This window comes from Drosophila gunungcola, assembly GCF_025200985.1.
Source record: "Drosophila gunungcola strain Sukarami chromosome 2R unlocalized genomic scaffold, Dgunungcola_SK_2 000004F, whole genome shotgun sequence".
In the NCBI taxonomy this organism is placed as follows: Eukaryota; Metazoa; Arthropoda; class Insecta; order Diptera; family Drosophilidae; genus Drosophila; species Drosophila gunungcola.
In genome coordinates, this window is record NW_026453167.1 from 4,270,624 (window position 1) to 4,296,818 (window position 26,195).

At 40.6% G+C, this 26,195-nt stretch overlaps 1 protein-coding gene across 1 annotated transcript in view; it reads left to right on the forward strand.

Moving 5' to 3' along the window:
* LOC128254156 (uncharacterized) overlaps window positions 1-26,195 on the forward strand; it is a 64,701-nt gene that overhangs the window by 33,287 nt on the left and 5,219 nt on the right. The window contains 9 exon segments of the mRNA XM_052983015.1: window positions 10,765-10,916; window positions 11,614-11,670; window positions 14,340-14,464; window positions 15,450-15,605; window positions 17,652-18,089; window positions 23,562-23,777; window positions 24,467-24,600; window positions 24,731-24,826; window positions 25,995-26,189. Coding sequence (XP_052838975.1) covers window positions 10,765-10,916; window positions 11,614-11,670; window positions 14,340-14,464; window positions 15,450-15,605; window positions 17,652-18,089; window positions 23,562-23,777; window positions 24,467-24,600; window positions 24,731-24,826; window positions 25,995-26,189 — 1,569 coding nt within the window.

Below are 26,195 nucleotides of genomic sequence, written 5' to 3' on the forward strand. Positions count from 1 at the left end.
AAAATTTAAATAATTGAAAACCATGTTGCAAGTGCCACAGGCGGAGTCCACAGATAGTTTTGCATATTAATGAGAGCAGCTTCCGTTCAGCGAACGGCTTTAAGAGTTCCTGGTTAAAGCGATTTGGCAGGTGACCAAAAGGCAAGGTGTTTACCTCGGCAGCTCCTTAACAGTGCAGCATGCACAGCGTTTGACAATGACAAATGATTACTTTTATGGCCGCGACCCCGACGACTGAGCGGGCACAGGCATTAAAACTTTCGTCTCCGACAATCTGACACCCTAGACTGGTATTCACAAGTACTGAAAGAAATTCATAGCACTAGCAAAACAAATTTTCCAAACTGTTACACATCTATGCAAATAATATTATTATGTCAAACAAGAATTTGTTCAAAAAAGTATCTTAAAGCCAAATCATAAATTATCCCTAAGAATATAAAACGATAAGTCTAAATCAAACATTGGCAACTAGAAGTGTGAATTATTTTAATAAAAATTTTTAAATAGAGAATATATATATCCATTCCAGTAAGATCAATACTAAACAATTTAATTTTTAAACAATAATTTAGTGGTATCCCAAAAAAATTGAAATAAAACCCTGGTGAACATAAGTATGAATTATTTAATATTTTTTAAAAGTATAATATATAACAAATTATCCAGTCAGATATAATTGTTCTTCAAAATGTAAAGTTATTGTGAATGATTTAAATATTTATAGATATGTTTACTGTGAACTAAAGTTGTAAACTGTAGCTACAGAAGGATTCCACCCTAGCTACAGAGTATTGCAACTGAAAAGTTATTTATAACATTACTTAACTACTTCTGTTCTATACTTTTGTGGGAAACTAAGCTAAAATAAACACCATTAAATAGTCGAATTGCCTCGGGCTTTTTGGCATTTCTCAACTACTTAAATAATATAACTCTGTGTGTTCAATATTAATTAAATTTAGAAATAGATGTTTAATATTGATATAACCAAAGGAATTTATGGGATATTTTTCTCTGTGCAAGGAGGCAGGTAAACAGCAGGAGGGCCTTATAAGCAAGGTGCGACATCCCGTGAAGAAGTTTGTGTGGGTGTGTGGGTGTGTTTGTGTATGTGTCAGTGTTGCTAGGGCTTTGGCTTTCGTCCTGACAGGAAGTGGTCTCAGCTACTTACCACGCAGTCAGGTCCAACACTTGCCTCTATTTATACGGACAGGTCCTGCGTCCTTCGTCCTTCAGTCCGACTAATGCCTCTCCTAGCCAGGACTACTTCTCCTTTCAGGCCGTGTCCTGTTTACCAAACGAATTAAATTGTTCGCCTCGAGTGTATTTTGTGTTTTGACGCACAAACATGAGGCAGCAACTGTGTTTGCTGTTGTTGTTCTTATTGTTGTCTGCTATTTGCTGTTTGGTGTTTGGTGTTTGCCGCCACAGCCTCGAGGCTCCGAATTTGTTAATCTGTGCCACTCAATCAGCGAAAGCCGTGCGATGGGGCGATGCGATCCATTTTTGCTCCTTACCAACACACTAATTATGCACGTGTCAGGATACAGTGGGGGATAAATGGCAAATAACGCCCAGAAATGGGTAAATACAGATTTGTGATAAATTCGTAGCCGAAGAAGGAAAAACAAACATTTTTGATTTATTAGCTTTGATAAGTAAAAATAACAAATAAATAATCTAATCATTTGCATTTTCTCCTTTAAATTATATTTTCTTTTTTTCCGAACTTTATGTTAAGCAAATTTCACAAATCAATATTTTGTGCTTAACTTAAATAAATAAAAAGTAATTTAAATATTCATTTCATTTTTCTTTTATTTACTTACTTTATTTGCCAGATTTTTCCTTTTTGCCAACCTAGATTAAAGTTACTGACCACAAGCACTTAATGCCTTCAATTTGTGATTGAATTTTGGATAAGCTTTCCACTTACCGAATTTATTCGAGCGCACATTAAGTCGCATTTAATCCACCCAGGCCATAGTACAACTAAACGCTAGGGGAAATAATGGCTACGTTGCACGTCTCTATCTCTGTCAGAAATGGTGCTTATTAAGTTTGACTGCCAATTGGGATTCCGCTCCGCTCGGCTTCATTCGCATACGCCCACCTGGGTCGAGGTATATGATTAACGACTGCATTCGCACACACACGCTCGCACTGAGACAAATGTGACGAGCATTTGACATCAATTATCGCGCCCAGGCCTTAGCCAAAAGCAACGTATGTAGCTATAGGTTCTATATTTTCCAACCCACAATCCCTCCTAGAGAGGTACGTGAGCCAGGGCCATCGATTTTCATCCGTGAAGTTGGCTTAAGCCAGCCTGTCATTGAGTTACGCGGCTCGTGTGCAGGCAGGCAGGAAGCTCGAAGCACCAAGCTCGAAACACGGAACAAGGAACACGAAACATTAGCCAAGGCCAAGTTAATTGATTTTTTATTAGCAACCAGCACGGGCCAACCAAATACAGACACACAGCTCACCTGGAGGCCGAAACAGTTGAACTTTTGTAACTTAAACTTCATAAATCGAAGCCTCTGCCAGTCATGTACGTTTTAGGGGCTGATGTATACTATGTATCTTTATAACACACAAAATCTTCTTTGAATGTTAACTCGGGTAAATAAGCAATGAAAAAGTTAAAATCATCTACATCATGCAGAGACCGTAAATATGTAAGTGCTTTTTTACACTAATATTTTAAATAGACAAATGAGATTTTTACTTTTCCACAAGGTATATAAAATAAATTTGGAAAGTTATTATTAACTCCTGCCTACAAGTTCACCAAAAGTCCAGCCAAATTGGGCTTTTTAAAATAAAAGTTTCAAATATTATTAAAGGGTCCTGCTTAAAAGTAATTTCTGTTCAAATCATTTGTAAATAAAAATCTCAAATTAAGCATTAAAAGTAAGACAAACCTATCTTTTAAGCAAAATAAGATAATTATTAAACAGCTTTAAAAATGTATTTAAGTTTTAGTGGTTAAGTGTTCAAGCAATTAAAAAAATAAGTTTTTTTAAAGAAAGTAAACTTGAAATCTTTAGAAATGTTTAAGCACAATCTTTTCAACAAGAATTTTAGAGTTGAATATCTTCAAGGATTTCTTGAACACACAGGGGGCACTTAAATCGAGCACGTTTTTTTTAGCCGGCATTGATGATTTTAAATACATTCTATAGACGATTGCGTTGGTAGATAGTACTTTTCAGCTATAGAATTTCAAACGTGTTTGGAATTTCAAACGTGTTTGGAGTGGGAGAGTGACAGGATTTTTCGAAGCGATGAAAAACCGCAACGTGATAAAAAATTGACAATTTTCAATTTGAGTTGCGGAAATATTTTGATTTCCTTTCTGGCGGCGCACAAAAACGTGTGCAGCTCACATGGGCGCATATGCTGGTCAGGGGGAGGGAAAGGGGCTGGTGTGCACTCACATGTCCCGCTTGTCGCAAATATTTTCCGCTCCATTTCCCGCAGAGGGAAAAAGAGGAGACTACTACTACTGCTGCTGTGAGGGAAAGCCACAGCGGGCGGCACTTTGTCAGTGCAATAAAAGTTTGCGTGTGAATTGTGCTGCCCAGAAGACAAGCGGAGAGCTTCAAGCTGCCGGTGGCTTAATCAGCTGGGAAAGGAGAAAAGCAAAGGGGGAGGGGGAAGTGGAGGGAGGTGGGGAGAATCCTTCGGGAAAAGCATGCACTTTAAATTATGCATATTATTCGCCCGCTCACCCCACCAAGTAATTAAGTAGATAGCAGCCAATGTGGGCCCTCACTGCGTATACGTGATACTTACATAATATACACGCTCACATTTGCATACACATACGTTTGGGTAGGTAGGTGTGTGCAGGATGTGTGAGCCAGCCTCAAATGAGTATTTACGAGTGTGTGTCTGCGGGGAGTGCCTGGTGAGGCCTGTGCCGGCGTTTTAATTAGAAATTCATGCGCCTAGTTGAGCAGCCTCAGTAAACTTTTGTAAGCCCCGCTTGACTGACTCACTTGACTTGGCTGCCGTCCAATGTGAAGGCGTAAAAGAGTTTTTTTTTCTACAACCCACCCCAGCTTTGTGTTGTTTTCCCTTTTTGCATATTGATTGATAAGCAGTCAGCAGCAGACCGAAAATAAACTCAGAAATTGGGGGCCCATTGATTAATCGGTTTTAGGCTGACACGTCCTGGCCATTTATCAGCAGGCCAATAAAAACAGATTCAATAGATTGGCAGGGTCAGAGTGGTGATTCATTTTGCACATTCCGCATGCAAATTGAATTAAAGCAATCTTAATTACATCGAAGTGAATTAAGCTGTGCTCAGGAAACCGAAAACTTTTGCTCAACCGCAAGGCACACTGACAGACAGACAGGACTCTGACAGGACGAGTGGAGCAACCAGGACGGGCACGTAGCCGGAACTTCTAGGGGCTTCGGCTACGGGACTTAACCGAGTATGTCATTTTATTGAATCAAAAACCACTCAGCTATTGAAAATCAATTTGTGCTGCAGCAGCAGCTGCGGAAGTCACTCACATTCACAGTCGGGCTAACAGAAAATGTCCCCGCTCGGACAGGAAAACCCTCAGCCACAGAAAAAGCCACACCCACACGCTTCCATTTTCCGCCTTTACACTTGCAATAATAATAAAAGTACATAAAAAGCGGAACTCAGAACTCAGCACTGCCATTTGCATCCAGCAGAAGCATTTTTGGGGTGTTTGTGTGTGTGTGATCAGCAGTCGTCGCACATAACGCCTCTTAAACCGATTCAAAATCGAGTTAAGGGGACAAGGACGACCAGCACTCACCTGTTTGTATTCAAAATGATGCGGCACTGTGCCACTGAAAACTGATGGCATTCACGTAGAAAAGGTACGGAAAGGAAACGAAACGAAAGGAAAATTCCCAGCACCGGAGGCGAAAACTCACTTTCCGTTTTGTTTTCGGCAATAAAAATAAAATGTTAAGAGTGTGGTGGGCCGTGGTGGCAAATGCAAATTACATTCGGAGCTGGAAAAGATGTGAGGATGCAAGTGTCATTACAGGAAGAATCAGAGGGCATTTCACGCAGCATAACCAACGCCCTTGGGGCTTTTTCGACCCTTCTTCCCCTTGCTCTACACTCGACGGCTTAATGAAAGCCTTTGGCCCTCTTATTTGGGTAAGAGCAGCTTAGGGTGGTGGTCATAAAACAAAATGGGGCGTAGCACACGCACTAACCAGCCCACAAACGGAAAAGTAAGGAGGGTTAAAGACTTTCATACCTGACCTCCGGAAAAGGCGTTGAGCCTGAGCCGATTAAGCTTATCAGCCCAACCAGCTCCAAAATGCACACTGTGTGTGGCGAAAACCAAATAGCATTCTGCAATTTTAATTGTGGCCAATAAATTTCCCATCCGTCAGGTTCGCAGTCCGTTTTGGAATGCGTCCTCTGCATATTTATTAAGTGCAGGGAACTTTCCCTGGCAGAATGGCACGAATTGCGGTTAACCCAGCTGGGCAGGTTTGACTTGCCTCTGTCATCCGTCGGCATTCAATCCCTGCTCTCGCAATCGCACTGGCATTTGTTATGGTTGCTGCTGCGGCTGTTGTTGATTGTCAAATGCAAATTGAGCCGCCTCAGATTCTGTCTTTTCTGCCTTTTCATATCCTGAAGCTCTGCAGCTGCTTTGTTATCGTTTGGACTCAGAGCTTGATTGTCCTTATTCCTAAAAGAATTTTGATTTTAAGGTTCTTAGCTTTTTGTTAGGAACTTTTATAAGCAGTTTATTTATCAGAAAGCTATCACAGATTAAGCACTTACTAGAAGATGGCAACGAAAAACAGAGTAATCCTTAAAAGTATGCAGCAAATTTTACAATTACGCTTTTAGCAACAGATTGGTATTACTCTCACGGAAATAAGATTATGAAAAGGCAAAACCTTTTGATCCTTTGTCTTAAAATCTGCGTTAAAAAAAAAACCGTTTTTAATTTTTGATAGATTTTTTAGAAATTTTAATAAAATTGCTTTTTTCATTTTTTTTACGACATAGCTTTGCAGAAAAGTGATCTAAACCAGCACTTCTAAGACCATATCTTTTCTTATAGAAATCCGTTGTCCAAAGAACATACATTTAAAGTTTTGGTGCTTTCAATCGATTGCTTAGAAATTTGTATTATGCTTTCTATTTTGCAAAAAATAACATTGCCGAAAAGTGAGCAATAACCACCTAATAATTTTTCTCACAGAAATCTAAAGATTTCGAAAGGCATAGCTTTGAAAGTTTGTGGTTTAAATTTCTAAAAATCTGCGTTAAAATGTTAGTTTGTAATTATCCTTTTTTTTTTTTTGTTTAAATGCCTTTTTAAAAAATGCACTCAAAACCAGCAATTTAAGACCAAAACTTTTCCATAAAAATGCCATTTTAAAAATACAAAGTCTTAAAGGTCCAAAAAATTTCTGAGAATAAGATTTTAAATGTGGGTTTGTAATTTTGGATATGCTTTCTAAAAATTGTTATTTATTTCAAAAAAGGCTTTAACCCTTTATGACTCCTTTTTTAAGAAATTGCAGAGCAAGGCAAGTTCAACTAAGTGCTCAACAAATTTGTAGAGCTACCTTAAAGACCAGGTGTCTGGTCTGAAAGTCGCTTTCAGGACCCTATCTTGCCAGGCTGTTGTGTATGTCAGTTGCAGTTTGCAGTTGACACAAGCAATTTGAAGCCGCAATTAATGAAAATTGAAAAGTGTTCGCTCGCATTACGCATACGCCAAGTGGTCCTGGTCGTGGTCCTGTGCCTGTTTGTGTGTGTGTGTGTGTGTGCTACATCCTGAATTGGATCGATGGAGCATTGTTAGAGTGATGTGGTTGCATAATCGCTGCTCCACATTGCGCGCTGCAATGATCACACACTCACACACACAAACACTCACAGAGAGGACACACGGAGGACACACAATGACACAGCAGGAGCAGCAACAAGCAAAGCCATTAGAAGTTGCAACAGTTTTGCAACCAACAACCCCCTGTCCTGTTTTTGTGTTGAATCATTTCTGCGCTCAGAAGCACTCACTAAAACAAATAAACACTTTGCGCATTGTTTCGTTTTGACAAATGCGTGTAATTTACGGAAATGTTGTGTTTGTACGTAGCCTTTTTCAAAGTCCCTCGCAGTATGCAGCTATCTGGGCATATTCCCCTGCTCCTTGCTGGCTAAATAGTCTTAGGCATGTTTGCAGAGCTCTTGGACTCCTTAGCCAGACAGTTGTAGAGTCGGCAATTAGTTGGAGTTGAAAAAAAAAGAAACCCATCCACGTCCGCCCCGCACACATTCACACTTACTCTAGATTACAAAGACTGCAGCGGGCTAGAAAAATATAGGTTAAAACTGGATGTTAGCCACCCGCCATGGCTGCTCGTCAAAGTGGCAATAAAATATGCTTTCATATTGCCAGTGCTCGAATGGGCCATCGTGGGCCAATTGAAATGCTTATTACAGGGAGGAGTGGCATAGTATCTGGGTAGCTGGGCATCTGGGCATCTGGGTATCTGGGTATCTGGCATCGGGCTGTGGTTAAGCAGATCAAGCATGGAATCACAAAGGACTTCTCCTTTGTTGGCCAGCGCGCTTTGTTGCGGCCTTAATGAGGAAATTTCCATTGGCCGGCCTGCTCGAGTTGGCAATTTACGATACCTTTGTGGTTTCAATCTAGCAATGGGCAACATAATTAAAAATTGTGACAGCCATAAATTATGTTTTGGGTTCCTCCGTCGAGACAAGAGATGGTAGATAATTAAAGTGGCTGGGAAAGTGGCGTAGAGAGTAGAGCGCAAAAGAATACAAAAGTGGGCTCTAAGTCACTTTTTTTGGGAAAGTAGCTTAAAAAGCCAAGTGAAATCAATTAGGTCGCAATTTATGTCACACAGAAAGTGGATGGGTGGGGGATGGCACTTTAAGCCTTTTTTTAGTCCTGGCCAAGGCAACATTTGATTTCAGTCTAGCAGTGCAGCAGCAGCAGCTGCTCCTGATTGCACTGCACCGGGGGGATGCCCACATCTAAAACGCCCCCATCTACGCCCCTGTCCATTTGGCAGCTGGCTGCGGGCTTTGACGTCCCCTTTTTGGATGGGACTTGGCCTGTTGCAAAGTGTCAAAACGTGTACTTGTCGCTGGCAGAATGCTGCTGCTGCTGCCGTTGCAGCTCCTTTAATTTGAATTTTATGCACTGCATGCATAAATTTATGGCCCTGGACACGCCCCCAAATGGCGATGACAATGACAAAGGCAACATGACAGGCACATGTCCATTATGGCCAGACCCTGCCGTCGCCACTCATTTAAATGTGCTGGTAGATGGTTGATGGTAAATGGTAGATGGTAGATGGTAGATGGTAGATGGTAGATGGTAGATGGTAGACACCAAAAGAGCACTCACTAGCTGCTCAAGACTGGCCATCCGCTTCTAGCTCTTTCTTGGCCATGTCTTTAATCGTTTGACCAGCATTATATTGGGAAAGCATTTCCATTTCCGGCATTTGCATAAAAATTAATTACACATTAAATATGGACGCTTTTGTGCTGTGTAAAAAATTAATTTTTAACTGCAATCGCTGCGAGTGAATTAATTTGTATCGACGAATTCTTCGCAATCACTAAATGGCATTCCAGTGAATTTCATCCTTTGTTGTCAGTCCCGGCGATTCATTGGTTTTGATATCGCGCTGCGCCACATGGACGCCGAATGCATGGCAGACTTAATATCCTGTCTGTCAGCTAGTCAAACCACCCACCCAACCATCCAGCCACCCACTTTAAACCACCTTCCCTATGTGTGGCCTCGCACCAACTTCTGTCAGGCTGTCAAAGTGCTAAAAATAACATGTCGAAAACGAGCTGTTTTGGGGTGAAGCGAAAAAACAAGGTGGAAAACCCAGCCGAAATCGGAAACCGAAAATCGAACGAAACGCAGCCAGGCGAACTGCAATGAACGCGTTCTGTTGCATTATAAATACCGCAATTGCATTGAGTGCAATGATTTTTAACTTGTTCTGACGTTCTGACATCATAAAATCACGCTTCACTTCAGTCTCGTGAAATTCGGTGGGAAGAGCGAAAATGGTTTTGCGATGTTGCGATTGACGAGCCAGCACCAAAAAGTTAATGAAATTGACTGACAACCAGTAAATTAAAGAATTTGAAAGGTTTCAGGTGTCAAAAGGTTTTGAAATTCATTTTTAGTTTTTGTATCTATAGTTAATTAAATTTGTTTGAAATTATTGAATCAACTTATTTTATCAGTAATCATTTGCTTTGGCTTCAACTTAATAAGGCCATTCAAAAGCAATAAGTCTATGATTTATAACAAACGGATAAAGGTCATAAATTTTTAGAATTATTTTATATTAATTGATGGTTCCAAAACTTTACCTCTTTTGGTATCATAATATTGCAGGTACTGGCAGCTTAACAATGCAATAACACAAAGCACATAAGCCAGATATTTATTGTCGATATTATAGCTTTATTTTAGAGGTCTAGTTATGTCATAAAAAAATAAATAATAATAAATTCTATACCATTATTACTATATAAATACCCAATTATAATCGTCATTAAACTTATAAATTAAAATTCTATAATCATCATTGCTCAATAAAAGGTAATAAAAAACCACTTGAGATGTCATAAGAAAATCATCATCAATATTTCTAGGTAATAAAAATGAAGCTTTTTCAAAAAAAAGGGGACAATATGTGTTTTATAGTTGATGAACTGTTGTACGATTTTTCCGTTCCGAACGGCTTGTTAATTGTCCCCTGCTTAGAACGAGATTATATTTTTGCGGTTGAAAAAAAGCGTATAAAATGCATTGCAAAGCTCATCTAATTATGCAACGCTCATGACAGATAGCAAACCAAATGTGCCCACAACTGAACTACTAACTATGTACGTACGATAATAACAAGGATAGCAAGGACAACTAGGCTTACTAAACTGTGACCCCATGTCACACGTGGTTTTAATTATTGTTACAGGCTGTGGGTGTGTGTGTGTGTGTATCTGTGAGCATTTGAGCTTGTGTGCGTTTGTCCGGGGCATAATTACATTTTGTGGCATTCGGCAAAGTGTTGATTATTAATTAAAATGGCTTTATTCAACGCCTGCAATAGACACAAATGCGATGCCCGTCATAGTATCAGTATTTAAGCATTCCTTTGCCTAAATACTGTCCCTGTTATCATGGCTCCATTATGGCATAACGAGTGTTTTGAATTGTTCACTGAAAGAAGTAAGATTGGGGATTAAAGACATAGTAAGAAAGAAGAATTTATTATGCTATAACAATTTATGAAGTCTATAGCAATATTTAAAGTAAGATTAGTTTATTTAAAATGTTTTTTTATTAATTTTTGAGAGCTTTATCATAATCTATCTTCAAACATATTTTTGGATCGAGGCTTAACAAAAATATTTAAGTACTTTACAAACAGAAATTTTTACTTTCTAACTTTAATAATACAGTGTATATCATTGGGGTGGAATATCTTTATGAGCTTCCATCCTTTTTCTCAGTGCATGTAATATGTGTGCATGTGACAAGAACTGAAATCAAAATGGTTGGCAAATAGTTGCAGACAAAGTTGCAACGGAATGCAACGAGTTGCGAGTGTTAATGGCCTGTAATTAAACTGCAACGTGAGACGTTTAAGTGGAAATTGCATTTTGGCTAATGCACTTTCTCACCCCCCGTTTTCCACCTCTTTTTTGGTATTTTGCAGAAGGATCTGTTCGTAAGCAAAGTTGAGCCGACCTCGCCGCGAAACGAACGCAAATTCTCCGCTGCCACAGCGCCATCGATGAAAACAAAGTGGCTGAAAGCATTTAAGAGCCTAAAGCCTGCTGGTTCTGGTTCCGCACAACAAGCAGATAGGTGAGTACTAACTGCACCAGCTTTTCCTTTTTTCCCAACCAACCAACCATCCACCCACCTACCATTTTCCCGCTGTTACACAACATTATCGGGCATAGAGCAAGGCCCATTAAGTCGAATACAAGCCGCAGCAGAGTATCTAGTAACTACGAGGAGGCGGGCGGAAAAGAAACCCCAGCCAGATACAAAATGAAATAGTGCGGAGAATACCCAGTATACCCAGTATGCCAGTGGAGGGAGGAGAAAATCGGTAACGGGGCCGCCCGCACATTAATATGACTAAAAGCTTGTGGAAAACACGAAAAATTATTCAGCCATCCAAGGGTAGAGCAGCCGACCAACATCCCCATCCCCATTACCATTCCCATTCCCATTCCCATCTCCATTTGCAATAAAATACTGTGAAGGAATTCCTAATATTTGCACAATCCGGATTATGCAATGCAATGCAGCAATTGCACTTGCAATTTACAAGATAATTTCATGCAAATTCAGGTGCATAAGCCGGGCGCACTCCACTCTAGTTTAAGCTAAGCTAAGTTCTACTTGCCATAATAATGATCTCTCCACTTCTTCTCTATATAAATTTACGTATATACCATCTCCATTCGAACACTAAATGCATTTAAAATGCTTTGCCTAACCAAAAAACAAAAAAACAAAAAAAATGTCTCGATATATAATCGCGATCTATCAGCCAACCACCCCGACAAAATCAAATGTACCACGCTGTATCAACCGTATTGACTTTGAGGTAACCGAAATTCACCAAGAACCACAACTAAAAACAAAAAAAAAAAAAACATCACCCAGCATCTAACTATAGTCCCATTGAAACAATACCCACTGTAATCAATGCGAAAGGTTGCTGTAATGTTGCACGCAAATGTAGAATTAGCTGAGAAAATAAACCCCGCTTACATCCCGGCTAATTGGTTTCAAATATCGACACGACACACTGTTTTATTTGCCTTTGTTTGTAAATAGATTTCGATTTTGATTTCAATTTCAACACACATTTTGCGAGAACACATTTAATTTGTCTTCGGGCGCCGTAAATGCCACCTGCGTCCAGTAAGTGTCATCAATCACGTGTGGGGCGGCAATTAAAATCCATAGCTAGTCGAACTGGCACAAAGACAATGGTCTGGATTCTGGTTCAGTATTCTGGATTTGGTCCAAGTCCAGCAACAAAGTTTTCCCTGTTCGATAACTACGGATAAATGTGTCGCTATATGTGTGTCCGCTTGTTCGTTTTGTCCGCTTTTGTCCGTTTTTGTCCGTTTCTGTCCGTTTTGTCCGTCTGGCTGTTCCATATGTTCCGGACAAGTTTCCGGCTGACTACCAGTAAATTCCACTCGGCGCTATTCAAGCATTGAAAAATATGCGAAAAATTGCAAAACTATAAATTCAGCAGCCTTCTTTTTCCACCCACGTGCACAGAGTGCAACCTAGAAAGTGCCAACTTGCAAATGCAACTGCAAGCGTTGCAGCATCCAGTGGCAACAATACTTAATTCGTGCCGCCAGCTTGCCCTGCCAATGATGATAAATCGGAAAATCTTCTCGGCTTAGTGAATGGCCAGAAGTGGGTAGGGTGCTTAAGTGGGCTCTATCTCTTCAAACTTTATTTCGAAATATTCGCCACACTTTTTGGTGGGTATAAATACACACGGCATGAATTCACTCGCTCTTATATATACATATATATATTTGCAAACGTGACAAGAAAATCGCAGCCAAAAGTTCGGCTGGGTTATATTGCAAAAGTTTCGTCTGAAATTACGGAATGACCGAAACTAAACCAAACCAACCGCCTCCCTCGCAAAACAAAAATGAAAAAGGAGCCAGTTACTCATTACTGCTTTTTATGGGCTGTTTTATGTTTTTATTTCTATTTTCCTGCATTTATAGTATTTTGCCCGGCCAGTGAAAGTTTTAAGTTGCACACAAACCAAACTAATGAATATGTTATGGAAATTATTATAATTAAACCATTACTCATGCTGCCCAAATAGCCAAAGAATATCCGTTTTGTTTTTAGCATTTTGCCATAGCTCTGCACCCGAAAAAAGAACCAAACACACACACCCACACACATCTCCTCAAAAGCCCAGTATAATTAATTAAAATTAACTCCATAAACCCCGAAACTAGATAATTCCCTTAAGTATACCAATTAATCGTAATTACCCCAGTATAAACCAGTACTATATACTGAAGCATATCAATTGTATATACCTGTAAATTGTACATGGCCTAGATAATCAACACCTCGGGCATTATTTGTTAGCTAAGTCTATCAGTTAGTTTGATCAATATTTAGTTTAAGAATTACGAATATATATTCAATGTCATCGTGTCAGTGTTCATTTGTAGCTGCCAATCACGATGTTGCACTTTCTCCCACCGCCCCACTGCCAATGAAAATGGCCAGAAATGTGAATGTTTTTGTATACTTTACGCATTTGCAAGAAACAACTTTATAAATATTGTGCCAATGTGCTCAGCTGAATTTATTTGCCAGTCGGTCTGTGAGTCTGTGTGTTCATCTGTGTGCATAAGCCACTTACAAACAATCAACGTCGAGTCCTAGGCCTCTGAGCCTGGTTCTGCCACAACAATTGCCCCATTGTGAGTCTTTCTCCCCATTTTCCCCACTTTTCCCAGTTCTCCCACTTTTCCAGCCCCGAAAGTCCTTCGCTTTTTTTTGCTGGTAAATAAAACAAAAGTGCCAGAGGGGCAGGAAGCGAGAAAGAAGCCCTTGCAAATTGGTTGTATCTCTCTTGCTTTTGTATAAATATGAACGAACACGAAATGGCCGAAACGAGTTCGATGTGCACACAATATAAATAACACAATAATTTGCATAAGCACTGTGGATTGAGAGATCTGGCCAAAGCACGAGATCACGAGATTGTAAAATACTCGGGGCAGTGATTAATCGACCAATTTCCTGTAAATCCAATTAGGTTGAGTACTGCAACCGCACAATGTGTGTGTGACTGTGACTGTGACTGTGTTTATTTTAAATACAATTCTCTTTAATGTATTTCTTGTCCAAACATATAGACACACGCACCATCGTTCTGATTAATGTGCATTGTCCGCTGTTCGCTGTCCGCTGTCCAGCGTCCATTGTCCACACACCATTGTTCATTCGCCATTGTTTGCCGTTGTCACTTTGTGCACACACAGCGTATAGATATACAGAAACATAAAAACATAAAACATAAACATAAATAGCATGTGAGCAGCCTTCAAATGCAATGGCTGTTCATACGATTTATGAACATATGTTTAGCCATTTCGGCCAACTCTGCTTGTGCGGTGGGGTTTTCTGGGGAAGAGTGCAACACTTGCGACTCCACCATCGGGTCCACCCACTAACTAACCGCCTCTTTTGGCATCGTCTCCCTCACAGGCGCAATGGAGCCTCCAGCACAGCCTCCGAGCCGCTGCGTCCCAACCTGGATGGCAGCCACCACCTGCAGGAGTACACCTACAAGAAGATAACGGCCTGCGACGTCTGCTCCCAGATACTGAGAGGTAAATGTGCCCAAAGTCCCTTAATCCGCTTTATAATAGGATTGGCTACATTTGCCAAGCATTTATGTAAGGGAATAGAGAGAGGAGAAAAGCTATTTAGACTGTTTTATATTTAACCATAATAAAATGGATTTAAATAAAATAGGGATCTATTTTAAATCTGACAATTTCCAAAAAAAAAAAAAAATATTTTAATACTAAATCATGGAATATATTGTGCATAATACTTATTATTATGATTTAATATTTAGTTTAAATATTAAATATAAAAATTTGAATTCAATTGTCAGATGTTAATTTTTACTATTTCATGTTATATCAGTGAACAGGCTAGCTGTCATAGATTGTGCCTATTTGAATATATTTTATTTTAAAAGCATATCGCCCAGAATGTTAAACATTTTTTTTCAAATTTGTTCGAAGAAATATTATACATTAAAAAAGTTAGCTAAGTATAATAAAGCTTGAAAAATTTGCGATTTTTGAGCTTTTTCTTTAGAAAGTATTAGGGTTTTTTGTTTAAAAGATTATTTTTAAGTGAATATGGTCATTGTTTTCTTTATATACATTTTGATTAGATATTTTATACAACAAAGTACATGTTTTATAAAGTAACTCAAGTATGTATACTATTAATATAACAAAATAAATGTTTTATCAAGTATTCCAAGTACTTTAATTATTAAAATAATTGTGTAAAGAATACAAAATTTTTGAATATCAAAATAGTAACCGTACCCGAAATAACCATTTTAATGGTTACTTCTACTTTTAATATTTTTTTTGCTCAGATTGAAAAGAAATTGTCTTAATTTTGCCAATCAACTAAAAATATCACAATTTAATCTGTTGAAATCGCGAACAGACAAACAAATGATTTTAATTGGCACTTTGGGTATTGTAAAGTCGGCGCACTTGCCTGCAGCACTTCTGCTACTCCTTGTGGAAAAACATTGCTAACATTGCTCCGCTTCCGCTTTTGCAGGCCACACACGCCAGGGATTGCGGTGCCGCATCTGCAAGCTGAACGCCCATGGGGACTGCGCCCCCAATCTGCCGCGCTGCCAGCCGAAGCAGAAGTTGCTGCGGCGCCAGAAGAGCACCTCGGAGCTGGAGAATCGCGTTGATATCGAGGAAGAAAGTGAGTATCTGGCCCGCACCAGCATCACAGCCATGGCCCCAGAAAAACAGAAAAACAGAAACAGAAACAGCTAACAGAAAACAGCAAACAGAATTCAGATTCAGAAAACAGAAACAGGCTAAACACACTACTCAACATACTAACCGCTTGAGGCCGGCTAAAGAGTTGCATGGGTTAATGAAATTCCCCAACAATTTGTTCGACTGTGTTTGCATCGGGGCATCAGAATCAGCATCAGCATTAGCATTAGCATGTCCTGCTGCAGGACGAGGAATCCTTGTCCTTGCATATACCACTGATGTAGGATGGCCAACATTCAACTCACCTTCCGTTTGGGAACACAGACCGCATCAGCAACATTTTGTTTGCCGCTTGGCAAACATTTATTGATTCGAGCTGGCCAAAGAGAATGCCGAGTCGAGTGGGTGTGGCTGGTATGGGTATCAGTTGATTTCACAATGGATTTATGGCACTCGTGGGGCATTCAGATTGTGGCACTTTGATTTGTGTCGCAGTTCTCCAGACCTCAGCGAGCAAGAACTTTTGCAATTTCCCTGGCTCCTCCTACACACCCATACACACACACCTCCAAAACACACACCCAAACAAACACATTGTAAAATATATCCTTAGAGTTCTAGATGATGATTTCGATTTCCTGCCCATTGAACCGTAAGAAATTGTCAGGAGGATAATATAATCTGTTGCATACCTTGCGGGTGATATTTTGCCATTTATTGTAGTTTATCCATCAACCACACAAATTCCAAATTGCCGACTCTCAACTCTCGACATTTATTTGATTAAATCAATTTGAAATCCTCTTCCCTTCCCCCCCAAAAAAAAATAAATAAATAAAAAATAAAACAAATACCAAACGAAACACAAATAGCCTCGCCACAGGAGTCGCTTGTTGCAGCTGCAGCCGATCAGGCGGCGGATGAACTGAATCCCAATCTGAATGCGAATATGAATCCGAATCCGAGTCCAAATGCGAGCGCAAGTCAGTTGAATGTGCCAAATGCGAAGTTCCGTCAAAAGACGCCCTTTATGCATCGCATTGCGCAACTAGGTATCGGTATCCCAATGAACTGTATTACTCGATTACTAGTATGTGCCATAAACGTACATCCAACAACATCTAATTTTACAAATATAAATATTCGTATAGTATGCGCCAGATACTCGATTGAAATGCGCTTGACCTTATGATTTTGTTCCGTACTTTGTGTTTGACTGTTGCGCTTTTGACCCACTTAATTAGCGAGATATTCAGCGAATGACAACCAGCTCAAAAAGTAAATACACACACCCCAACACACAATCAACACACCACACATGTTAAGACCACAAGAGGATAAGTCGAAAATACCCTGGAAAAAATTAGAGCTGGGGGACCACTCAACGAATTCAGTTCAAGTAGTGGAGCATGTTGTAGCCGCAACACTCAGTACTCAGTAATCAGCATTCAGTACTCAGTAATCAGTAATTATCGAAAAGCTCACTAGAAATTGCCTCACTTCTCATACACCGCATAAGTGTTTTTGGCTACTGTTTTTGGATCGGTGTTTGGGTACCACATCGTAGACATCTGGATCAGAGGTCACCATCGGGTCACCTAGCGTAAAGTAACATCGAGCTTAGCTGTTCGTTATTATATGTACCTAAACCCAACCCCCACACACTCAATTATAAATTCAAATTCATGACGCCCCCCCCCCCCCCTTCTATCATCAATCTCATACCCAATTATCGAATCGCCCCGAAACCACTTGCAATTTGTACTAATGCACTTCAACAACGCATCAACAACATCATCATCCCAATCCGACAATTGAAAATCGAATCGAATCGAACCAATCTGAAATCAAATCAAAAAAAAAAATGGTCCTTCATCAACCGTACCGTCAACTCTCCTACTTCGGCACCAAAAAAAAAAAAAAATTCAAAAAAATTCAAAAAAAATATATAAAGAAATAACCGAAATCGATCAAATTTACCGCGTGCTGAAACAAGCCGGCGAACTCAAATCCGGGCATCTTGCAGCAGGCGTCGACAAATCCGTCCAGGGCAAACAGTTGGATGGCGGCGTCGCTGGAGGATCAGGATCGGCACTTCCGGTTCCGGTTCTCACCGAGCGGGAAATGGGCAGGGCCCCGCCCCCGGACATACCCATTGTCAGTGTCTCGGAACTGGCCCTGCAGGAGCAGCAGCTCCAGCAACTCCAGCAGCAGCAACACCAGCAACAGCAACAACAGCAGCAGCAACAGCAACAACAGCAGCAACAGCAACAACTACAGCTGCAGCAGCAACAACAGCGCAGTCTGGCATCGGTGGCGCAGGCGGCGGCGGTACGGGCGGGACGTGGGGTCCGGCCGCCTCCCGTGGCCATGCCCATTCTGGGCGTACAGCTGCAACAACAGGAGCTGCAGCAGCAGCGCGGCGGACTGCCAGTGCCCACGCAAGACATTTCGAGTAGCTCAGGTCCGAGAAGTCGCCAAAATGCTGCCCAAGTAGTTTGTCTTATTATCTTTCTCTCTCTCTCTCTGTCTCTGAAAATCTATAAATCTCTGCATTTTTTCGCTCATTTAACATTTTTGCAAATTTCTTTTGAGTGAATCCTTGGTTGTAGTTTCGGTTTTGAGTTCGATTTCCCACCAACCAACAACCACAACCTCTCCAATTTGTATGTCTCGAGTCCCGGATCCCGTCTCAGTGCCTCAGCTTAACCATTAAAAACCAAACCAAAGTAAAGTCCAACATAACCAGTCACCAGTCACCAGCCACCAGCTCATATTAGTTAATATACGGACTACCTTTCTTCTCTCACCTTTTCTGCACTCGACTTGTAGAGCTGACCGTAGTAGTTCATCTCTATCCACATAGCCGCATTAGTCACACACAATTGCATTCCCTTTGCGAACATATTTAGATTTGGCATAAAAACAATTTCAATTTCACAATGCGCTAACCAAATAATTGCTCATACGCCCCATTGCTTCGCTTTTGGAGTTGATAGATTTTTTTGGCCAGTTTCAGCACACACACACACACACACACACACACACAAACACACACTATTATAACAAATAACTAATAACTCACATATAAATATGCATTTTGTGTATAAATAATTTAATCTAGATTTGAATTTGAAGCAGTTACCGAAATATAGTACTTTGTAGCTTAGCCAACATCAATTATAGCTTACGCAAACACATGTAGCATCTACGTATCATATTTAGTTGAACGTAATTAATTTGTGTATGCCAAATAGCTTGTTTTCCTTAACCATCCTGATTTCCCTAGCATTCTCTGTTCAAATACCGAAACGAGCCCAGCCAGCACACAATCAACTGAAAGTGAAGGGAGGTGAATTGCAGTGAAGTGAATTGGGTGAATGGAGGGGCCTGAGTGTTTGTCTACGCGAATGAGCTTCAATTAAAATACATGTCCTGTCGTTTCGTCTCGTCTTTTCCCTAGAGCAATCACATTACAACATGGTATTGCCTTTTTGTCGCCTACTTGGGGCCACAATTCAGACCGCTCCCCTTTGGCCGCAAAGTGCCCCAAATCTTGGCAAGTGCGCACATAATTAGCGCCACAACTCTTGCTGACTGCATACTGTTTGCTACTGGCAACTGGCAACTATCAACTTGCAACCTAGGCAAGTACAACTGCAACATTCCCTGCGGTCTGCAGTTGCATTATTCCAATTAGGAGAGTGTAAATGCAGCAGCGAACTGATTGATTGCAGATTGCCTTTTGCGGCTGCAGTGGTTGCCTCTGCATCTTGGCCTGACCCCAATTACCGTAGTTGTAAGTACAGTTCCATCCGAATGGCCAATGCCGCACACAGAACTCACATCTTAGATAAATAAAACTATAATTTAAATGAAAAACACATATATATCTATATATTCTTTCGTGTCCATATCTTTTTTGCCAATTTTCGTTTCGCTTGCCAAACTCAAAATTACCAACCAATAACCCAACCAACCAACCAATTAACCACATCAAACAAACACACCAAGAACCGCGATACGGCCAGTTCTTTGCCCCCGTATCGAATATGTCCAGCTCGGCGTACATCAGCAATGGCATTGGCATCAACTACTATACGGGGAATGCCCAGCAGCTGGGTGCCTACATGCAGCAGCAGCAGCAGCAACTTCAACAGGTGGCTGCCATATCATCGATTTCGGCCGGAGCTTCGCCAGCCCACCAGCAACCGCAGCAGCAGCAACAACAACAGCAATCTGGAAGCAGCACCAGTGCCAGCAGCAGCATCAACGATCCAGGACTGAGGAGGCGACTTTTTGCCGGAATCCGGCCATTATCCGTTTTTGGGCGCCTCCGACAGCAGCGATCCTCGCAACATCGATCGATCTCGTTGCCAGAAAGTAATTACGAGACAAAACACCTCTTCCGAGGGGACAGCAACAACAAGCACAATTGTACTAAGTACAAGAACAATAACAATACCAATAACAAGAACAAGAACAAGAACCCAAACATGCCGATGCAGAAATCGTTCCATCTCCCAGCCAGCACTACTTGCAGCACCACACCATCATCACATTTCGGGGATTTGCGGGACAACTACTATAATACCATAGACCCCAGCATCGTAGACACGAGTTCTCGTTGGAACAGTACTGCATTTGATTCCCACTCGACATCGATGTTTAGATTGTGTTTCCGTGTTCTGTGTATATCTCTCTTTTTCAATTGAATTTATTTGGGGCCACCGCAGTTGCATCTGTCGTATGTCGTGTGTCTCTGTGCGTGTTTGTTTGTTTGTTTGTTTGCCTGTTTGTTTGCCCCAATGCCAAAAGATATGTAGAGTGGCAGGACGCATTTTAATTATTTCAATTTCGGCGAACCTCGCTCAGCTCAACGCAGCTCAACTCAGACCAGCACAAACCAGCACCATTAAACAATGGTCGGATTAAATGCCAATTAGTCTTAACCCAGTTTACACTTCAGCCAAATGGCTCATTTCCGTTGCGGCAGCAGCGAACGCAGCGAAAGCAACTGCAATGCCATCATTTGTATACATGGCCGAATTCCTTTTGCCGCTGAAAGGAACTTCATCATGCTTCAGCTTGGCTGGAGTCGAAAGGAAACTTGCTTCACGGAGTGCATTTCATCCTATTACACTTTAGAAAAGTACAATTTGGGACAACAAAACTGGATTCGAGAAAGTTTTGCTCTTTAAGTGTAGCTCTTTAATTAAAATTTATGCATAATTGCAATCGAATGTTTTTTTTAAATGACAATTTAGTATCTCAAAAGTTACAATCTTTTTTTAAGCATATAAAACAATTTTAATTAGATCCTATAAAATTGGAGTTATTTTTAAAAAGGAAACTATATAAAATAAAATTAATCCTCTAAGATTTCCTTCAAAAATATCTTATTTGCCATTCTTTTTAATCATGAAAATATCTCTCGGTGTAAGCAAAGTGCAATAAACTTAACCGCAGAAAGAATGAAAAGCTGGATAAGGATCATAAAGTAAAACTTTACCCTAAAAGTTCAAAATTAATTAATGAATTTTGCCTACAGTTAAAGCTGACTTCATCCTAGTTCATTTTTTATCAATTACTACATAAATGATTAAATTTCAATTTAATATCCTTTTCACGGGGAAAATCCTAAGGCCTGTCAAAGCTTTATGCAAAGAGCAAAACATTTAAACTTGTTTCCCGCATTTGTTTTCTCTGTAGTTCCCTATTTTCTGTACTTCTCATCCTGCCACTGTTTATGCCACAGCTTCGGGACTTCTGTTGCTGTTGGCATTGCCGTGTAAATTACAAGCCATTGTCAACTGTTGTGCAAAAATTCAGCCGCACAACTCGCAAGTTGGGTTTTTTTCGGTGCTGGGTGTGATGGGTGCTTGGCGTTTTCCGCCGGATGCTGCATACAAATGTTGCAGACGGGCCAAAAAACTTTTTCGCCAAGGCGCGAGTTCATTTGCGCTTAATGTTTGCTGCATTTTTAATGCCACTCGCATTTTAAAGTCGCGCTGCCAACTTTTTGTCTTAGGCGAGGAGCAAAACTTCTTGTCAATGGGTGGATGGGATGGGATGGGTGAATGGGGTGGGTTGGCTGGGAGCCGAGAGGTCGGTCCCAGGCCGAACATAATTATGCTAAAAATTGTTATGACACACAATCTTTTTGCGCTCCTTATTTTTTTTTTGTTCTCTTTTTGGGGCCGCCTTTCGTTTGGCCTTCCTTTTTCCCAACCAACCAACCAACCAACCAACCAACCGAGCTACCAAGCAACCATCCTACCATCCCACCAAGCAACCCATTCCTGCATGCCGCCATCTCGTAGTTGCCGGTCTCGACTTCCTTGTGCCAGAAGTTCTGGCGGGGCTCGGCACTTATTTTCCCAGGATTATGTTTCTGCTCTATTACTTGGGCCAGGGATGCTGGTCCTCCTCCTCCTCGAATCTCCTGCTCTGGGTCTGCGTCCTCCTCTGGCTTGTTTTGGTTTGCTTTATGCATGAACGCTGTCTTAATGTTTAATATTTTCTTTCGGGCTTCTTGTCTTCATTTAACTTAATTAGTTTTAATTCACATTTCTCGGCGAGTCAGTCAGCCAGCTGCTGCTGCGAATTCAGCTTGGCCAGGGCAGTAAATCGATCGAAAAGCTACTAACCCGACCATGAAGTCAAAGAAAAGCTGCGCTCGAACTATAAGCGTAATATATATATGGTGTATACTCGATACAGCATCAGCGCATCCGAAGTCTGAAACAACACGACCCTTTGGTGAACCCCTGATGCTCCTCAAAAACCCGGAATCCAATCCGGATGAGTCCAAGGGCAATCGGCGAGTACGATGAATTAAGGATAAACAATGAAGATGACGAAGCGAAGACGAAGAGAGTGGAGGAACTATTAACACTTTAATTTAATACAGTTCTAATGCGATTTATTGTTTAAGTTCTTGATTTTATTATACCCTAGACACCTAGCCCAATTGATGTTCTAAATGCAGCACAGTAATTATTATAAAATACTCCTCATAGTTAAATTTACCCACTACATACATACAATATATATTTATATCTATCGTATATCTTAGTTAATTTCGATTCTGCGAATGTGCGTGAGCCAGAGAGCAATGTTAAATGTATATTACGATTAAAGTATTAAGTCATTTCTGATTACACCGCAATTATATTCTAAATGTTGTATGATTGTTGTAAATATCGCACAAAATACCCACACACATCATCCACAAACGAATGACTATAATAACACGAATAAAAAGCAAAACGATATCTGGCCTTCCTTCACTCTTAAGATATATAAATATATACACACACACGAGATCACTTTCATCTGGCACAGGGCGATGGAAGCGAAACGAGTTTTCTATGATTTTCTATATATTCTGTATAGTCAAAATCCTGATTGGCCAACACTGAAACACACACCGCCATTATTTTTCTTACGTTGGCTTTTGTTTTTTGCGGCAACTGAAACGGGATGACTAGAAAAGGTACACTGGATATGCCAAAACACACTCGCTGTCTCTTCCTGAACGTGTCGAATGTTGCTCTGTTGCAAAATTAAATATATATATATAAAACAAAAACATTTAATTGCATTGATCAAGCTACAATCTTTCTATCGATGTCCTTGCCAAAGGCCACTAAATGTTCAACGTCTTTTCAGTTTGTTATTGAACTTATTTTGGGTTTTTTGTTTAGATCTGTAGACGCCTAGATTCCAAAATTTGGACTTACCAAATGCTTAACAAAACGAAATTAAAATCAACAAATTTTTATTCCACATTTTACTGCCATTTTTTTGCCAACTGTGTACTGTCCGACACACAACAAAAAAATTTGCCATACGATCCAACACAATAATTGAAAAACAAAAAATAAAAAAACAAAAAAAAAAAACAAAAAACAAAAAACCCCAACAACAACAGCACCGCACTCACCGCGTCGCCAAAAGTTGAACTTACGCATGAAATCCCTGAGCCTGGACTCGCCCGAATCGTCGGAGCTGCACGGCCAGTTCAGACGACGGGTCCAACTGCCCGGAACAGGTGCCTCCACATCGGCCGGCTCCGGGTACTATCACGGTGGGTCCGGAGGCCACCTGGAGCACAGCACTCCGCCGTCGAACAACAGCCGCCTGCACTGTAAGTAGCAACCCAGTAAACGTTTCCGTTTCCGGTTCCGCTCCCGGTTTCCCCAAACGAACCGTTACCGCTAACGAACCCGATTCCGATACCGATTGCGGACACCGACGTACGCTGCACCACTAACCAGTCCAACCACCAATATCACCACCCACCCACAGCGAATCTCGGTTCCCTTAAAAATCTAATTTCCAAACTAGTACGTATGAACAACACCCACACGCAAACTAAACTTTTCTTAACTGCTTACTACTATAATTACTATTACTATTAATATTACTATTACTATTACTATGTAAATGCGTTGAAGACGTAAAGGTCGAGTAAAGTAAACTTTTGTTGAGTAGTTCGATTTCGTTCATCTTTTGTCTAGTAGTTAATAGCAGCTTTAAAATACATGCCAACTGTAGTCTAACTAACTTCATCTGCTGACCACACATCTTCAACCTCAAGATGGGGGTACCACTTCCAACCCCCCATCGATATACCTTTCTAGCCTTTTAGTATATGTGCGTATAATTTATCTGTACAATATCTATATCTTCTTTTTCCATGGATATTCTTCTGATTTTTTCGTTCATCCACTTGCATTCGATTAACCAAACCAAACCGTAACCGTAACCGTAACCGTAACCGTAACCATTGAGCCTGTCCTGGAGCAGGGACTAACGCATCCAAAACCATTACAGCACCATCGAGTCCCTCGCATCCGGGGCGCAAACTACTCTACGCCACACGTGGAATGCGTGGCGGCAGCGTCGATCTGCCGGACGAAATGGAGAAGTCACAATCCTCGGCCAGCACCTCGCCGTGCCTCTCACCCGTAAGACATCCCCAGGTAGTCCCCAGTCCACTTATCCTAACACCATCGTTCATTTGCCTGCTCCGTTCAATCGATTGCACTTACAAAACCTGTACTAATCCAAAACCCAAACACATTTAACGCTTTTAAGAAAACCCATCGTCTGTTGCCCACGAATCTGTACGTCATCATCTACAACTTCAAGGCGCGACATGCCGATGAGCTGGACCTGAAGGCCGGTTACAAGGTGAGCTAGTCCTACTGTCCCTATCTACTCCATAAATACCCTCCGCATATGGATGAGTTTATGAATAATGTACAAATGCGCTTTGTTTAATCCGCTAAGCGGTGTACTTAGTTTGCACAATGGCTGCCAGGGAAATTGGTTAACTAAATCAGAAACATATACGCATATGTATATGTACATTCCACGCTCTTTATTCAATATTAAAACGAACAATGGCAAAAATACTTGTTTATTTATCATACAAGCGAGCATATGAAGGAAGCTTTTTTTCCACTGCGTAAACAGGGCGAAACAAACAGTGAATAAGAAGAAATAATAATAGTTACCGACTTTTTGTGTACATTCTCTGATTGCGAGTGCCTGCCCGCCGCCGGCAAAGTGTTCAATATTTACAGATTAGCTTTTGTTTGGACTGCGTCCTTGTTCGCGAGCTGGTTGGTTTTGCCAGCGGTGCAGGATAGAGACGAACTTTTTGTTTATGGCAGGATTCTGGGAGTTTACTACGCGGATCGATAAGTGTTTTTTTCTGAAGAGCTTATTCCTAATAACCGAACTTCGAGGAAGAGTTGTGCACATAAAATACAAAATTATGTCTTATAGCTTAGGTTTTTTCATAGGTATACTTTTTTGAGTACTTCTTTTTATTAGCACTCTATAGCAAGAGGCAAGGCATTAAATAAAGTGAAACATTACAATCATATATGTATGTATATATAATTATAATAAATAATATTTGAATAGTTAGGATGATGTCATAAAAAAGTATATAGTATTTGACAAACTTTTTCAAGTAGGTACTTACCTTTTATACTCTTATAAAAGTTATCAAAGGTGGAACGCAGTAAAACGTGAATAATATATGTATATAGTTTGGAGCTTGCCACTTGTATGTTTGCACTAAAATTAGTTTGTATTACAGCGGTTGTAAAAGGCTTTAGAGTATACTATTTATATATATTATTAATTCTATGAAAGGATAAAAAAACAATAACGTAGGTAATTCCGATTGCCACAAATTTGTATATTATTTATGATTATGCTTGTGCAAGCTAGTCTCACATTTTATAAATATTATAAACCAAATAATGGAACTGCTTACCTTAAAAAATAATAAGCTTAAGAATTCGCGTTTACTCATAGCTTTTTATGATATTTACATACAAATCAGGTGACTGTCATTGACAATTCCGATCCGGACTGGTGGAAGGGAAAAGTTCTGGGACGCGTGGGCTACTTCCCCTCCAAGTACTGTGTGCGTCTGAATGCCAATGAGAAGCCGCTGCAGGTGACCCACAATCTGCAGGTGTCCGACAGCGAACGCGGCGAGAATCTCACCCTGCTGAGGGACCAGATTGTCATCCAGGTAAGC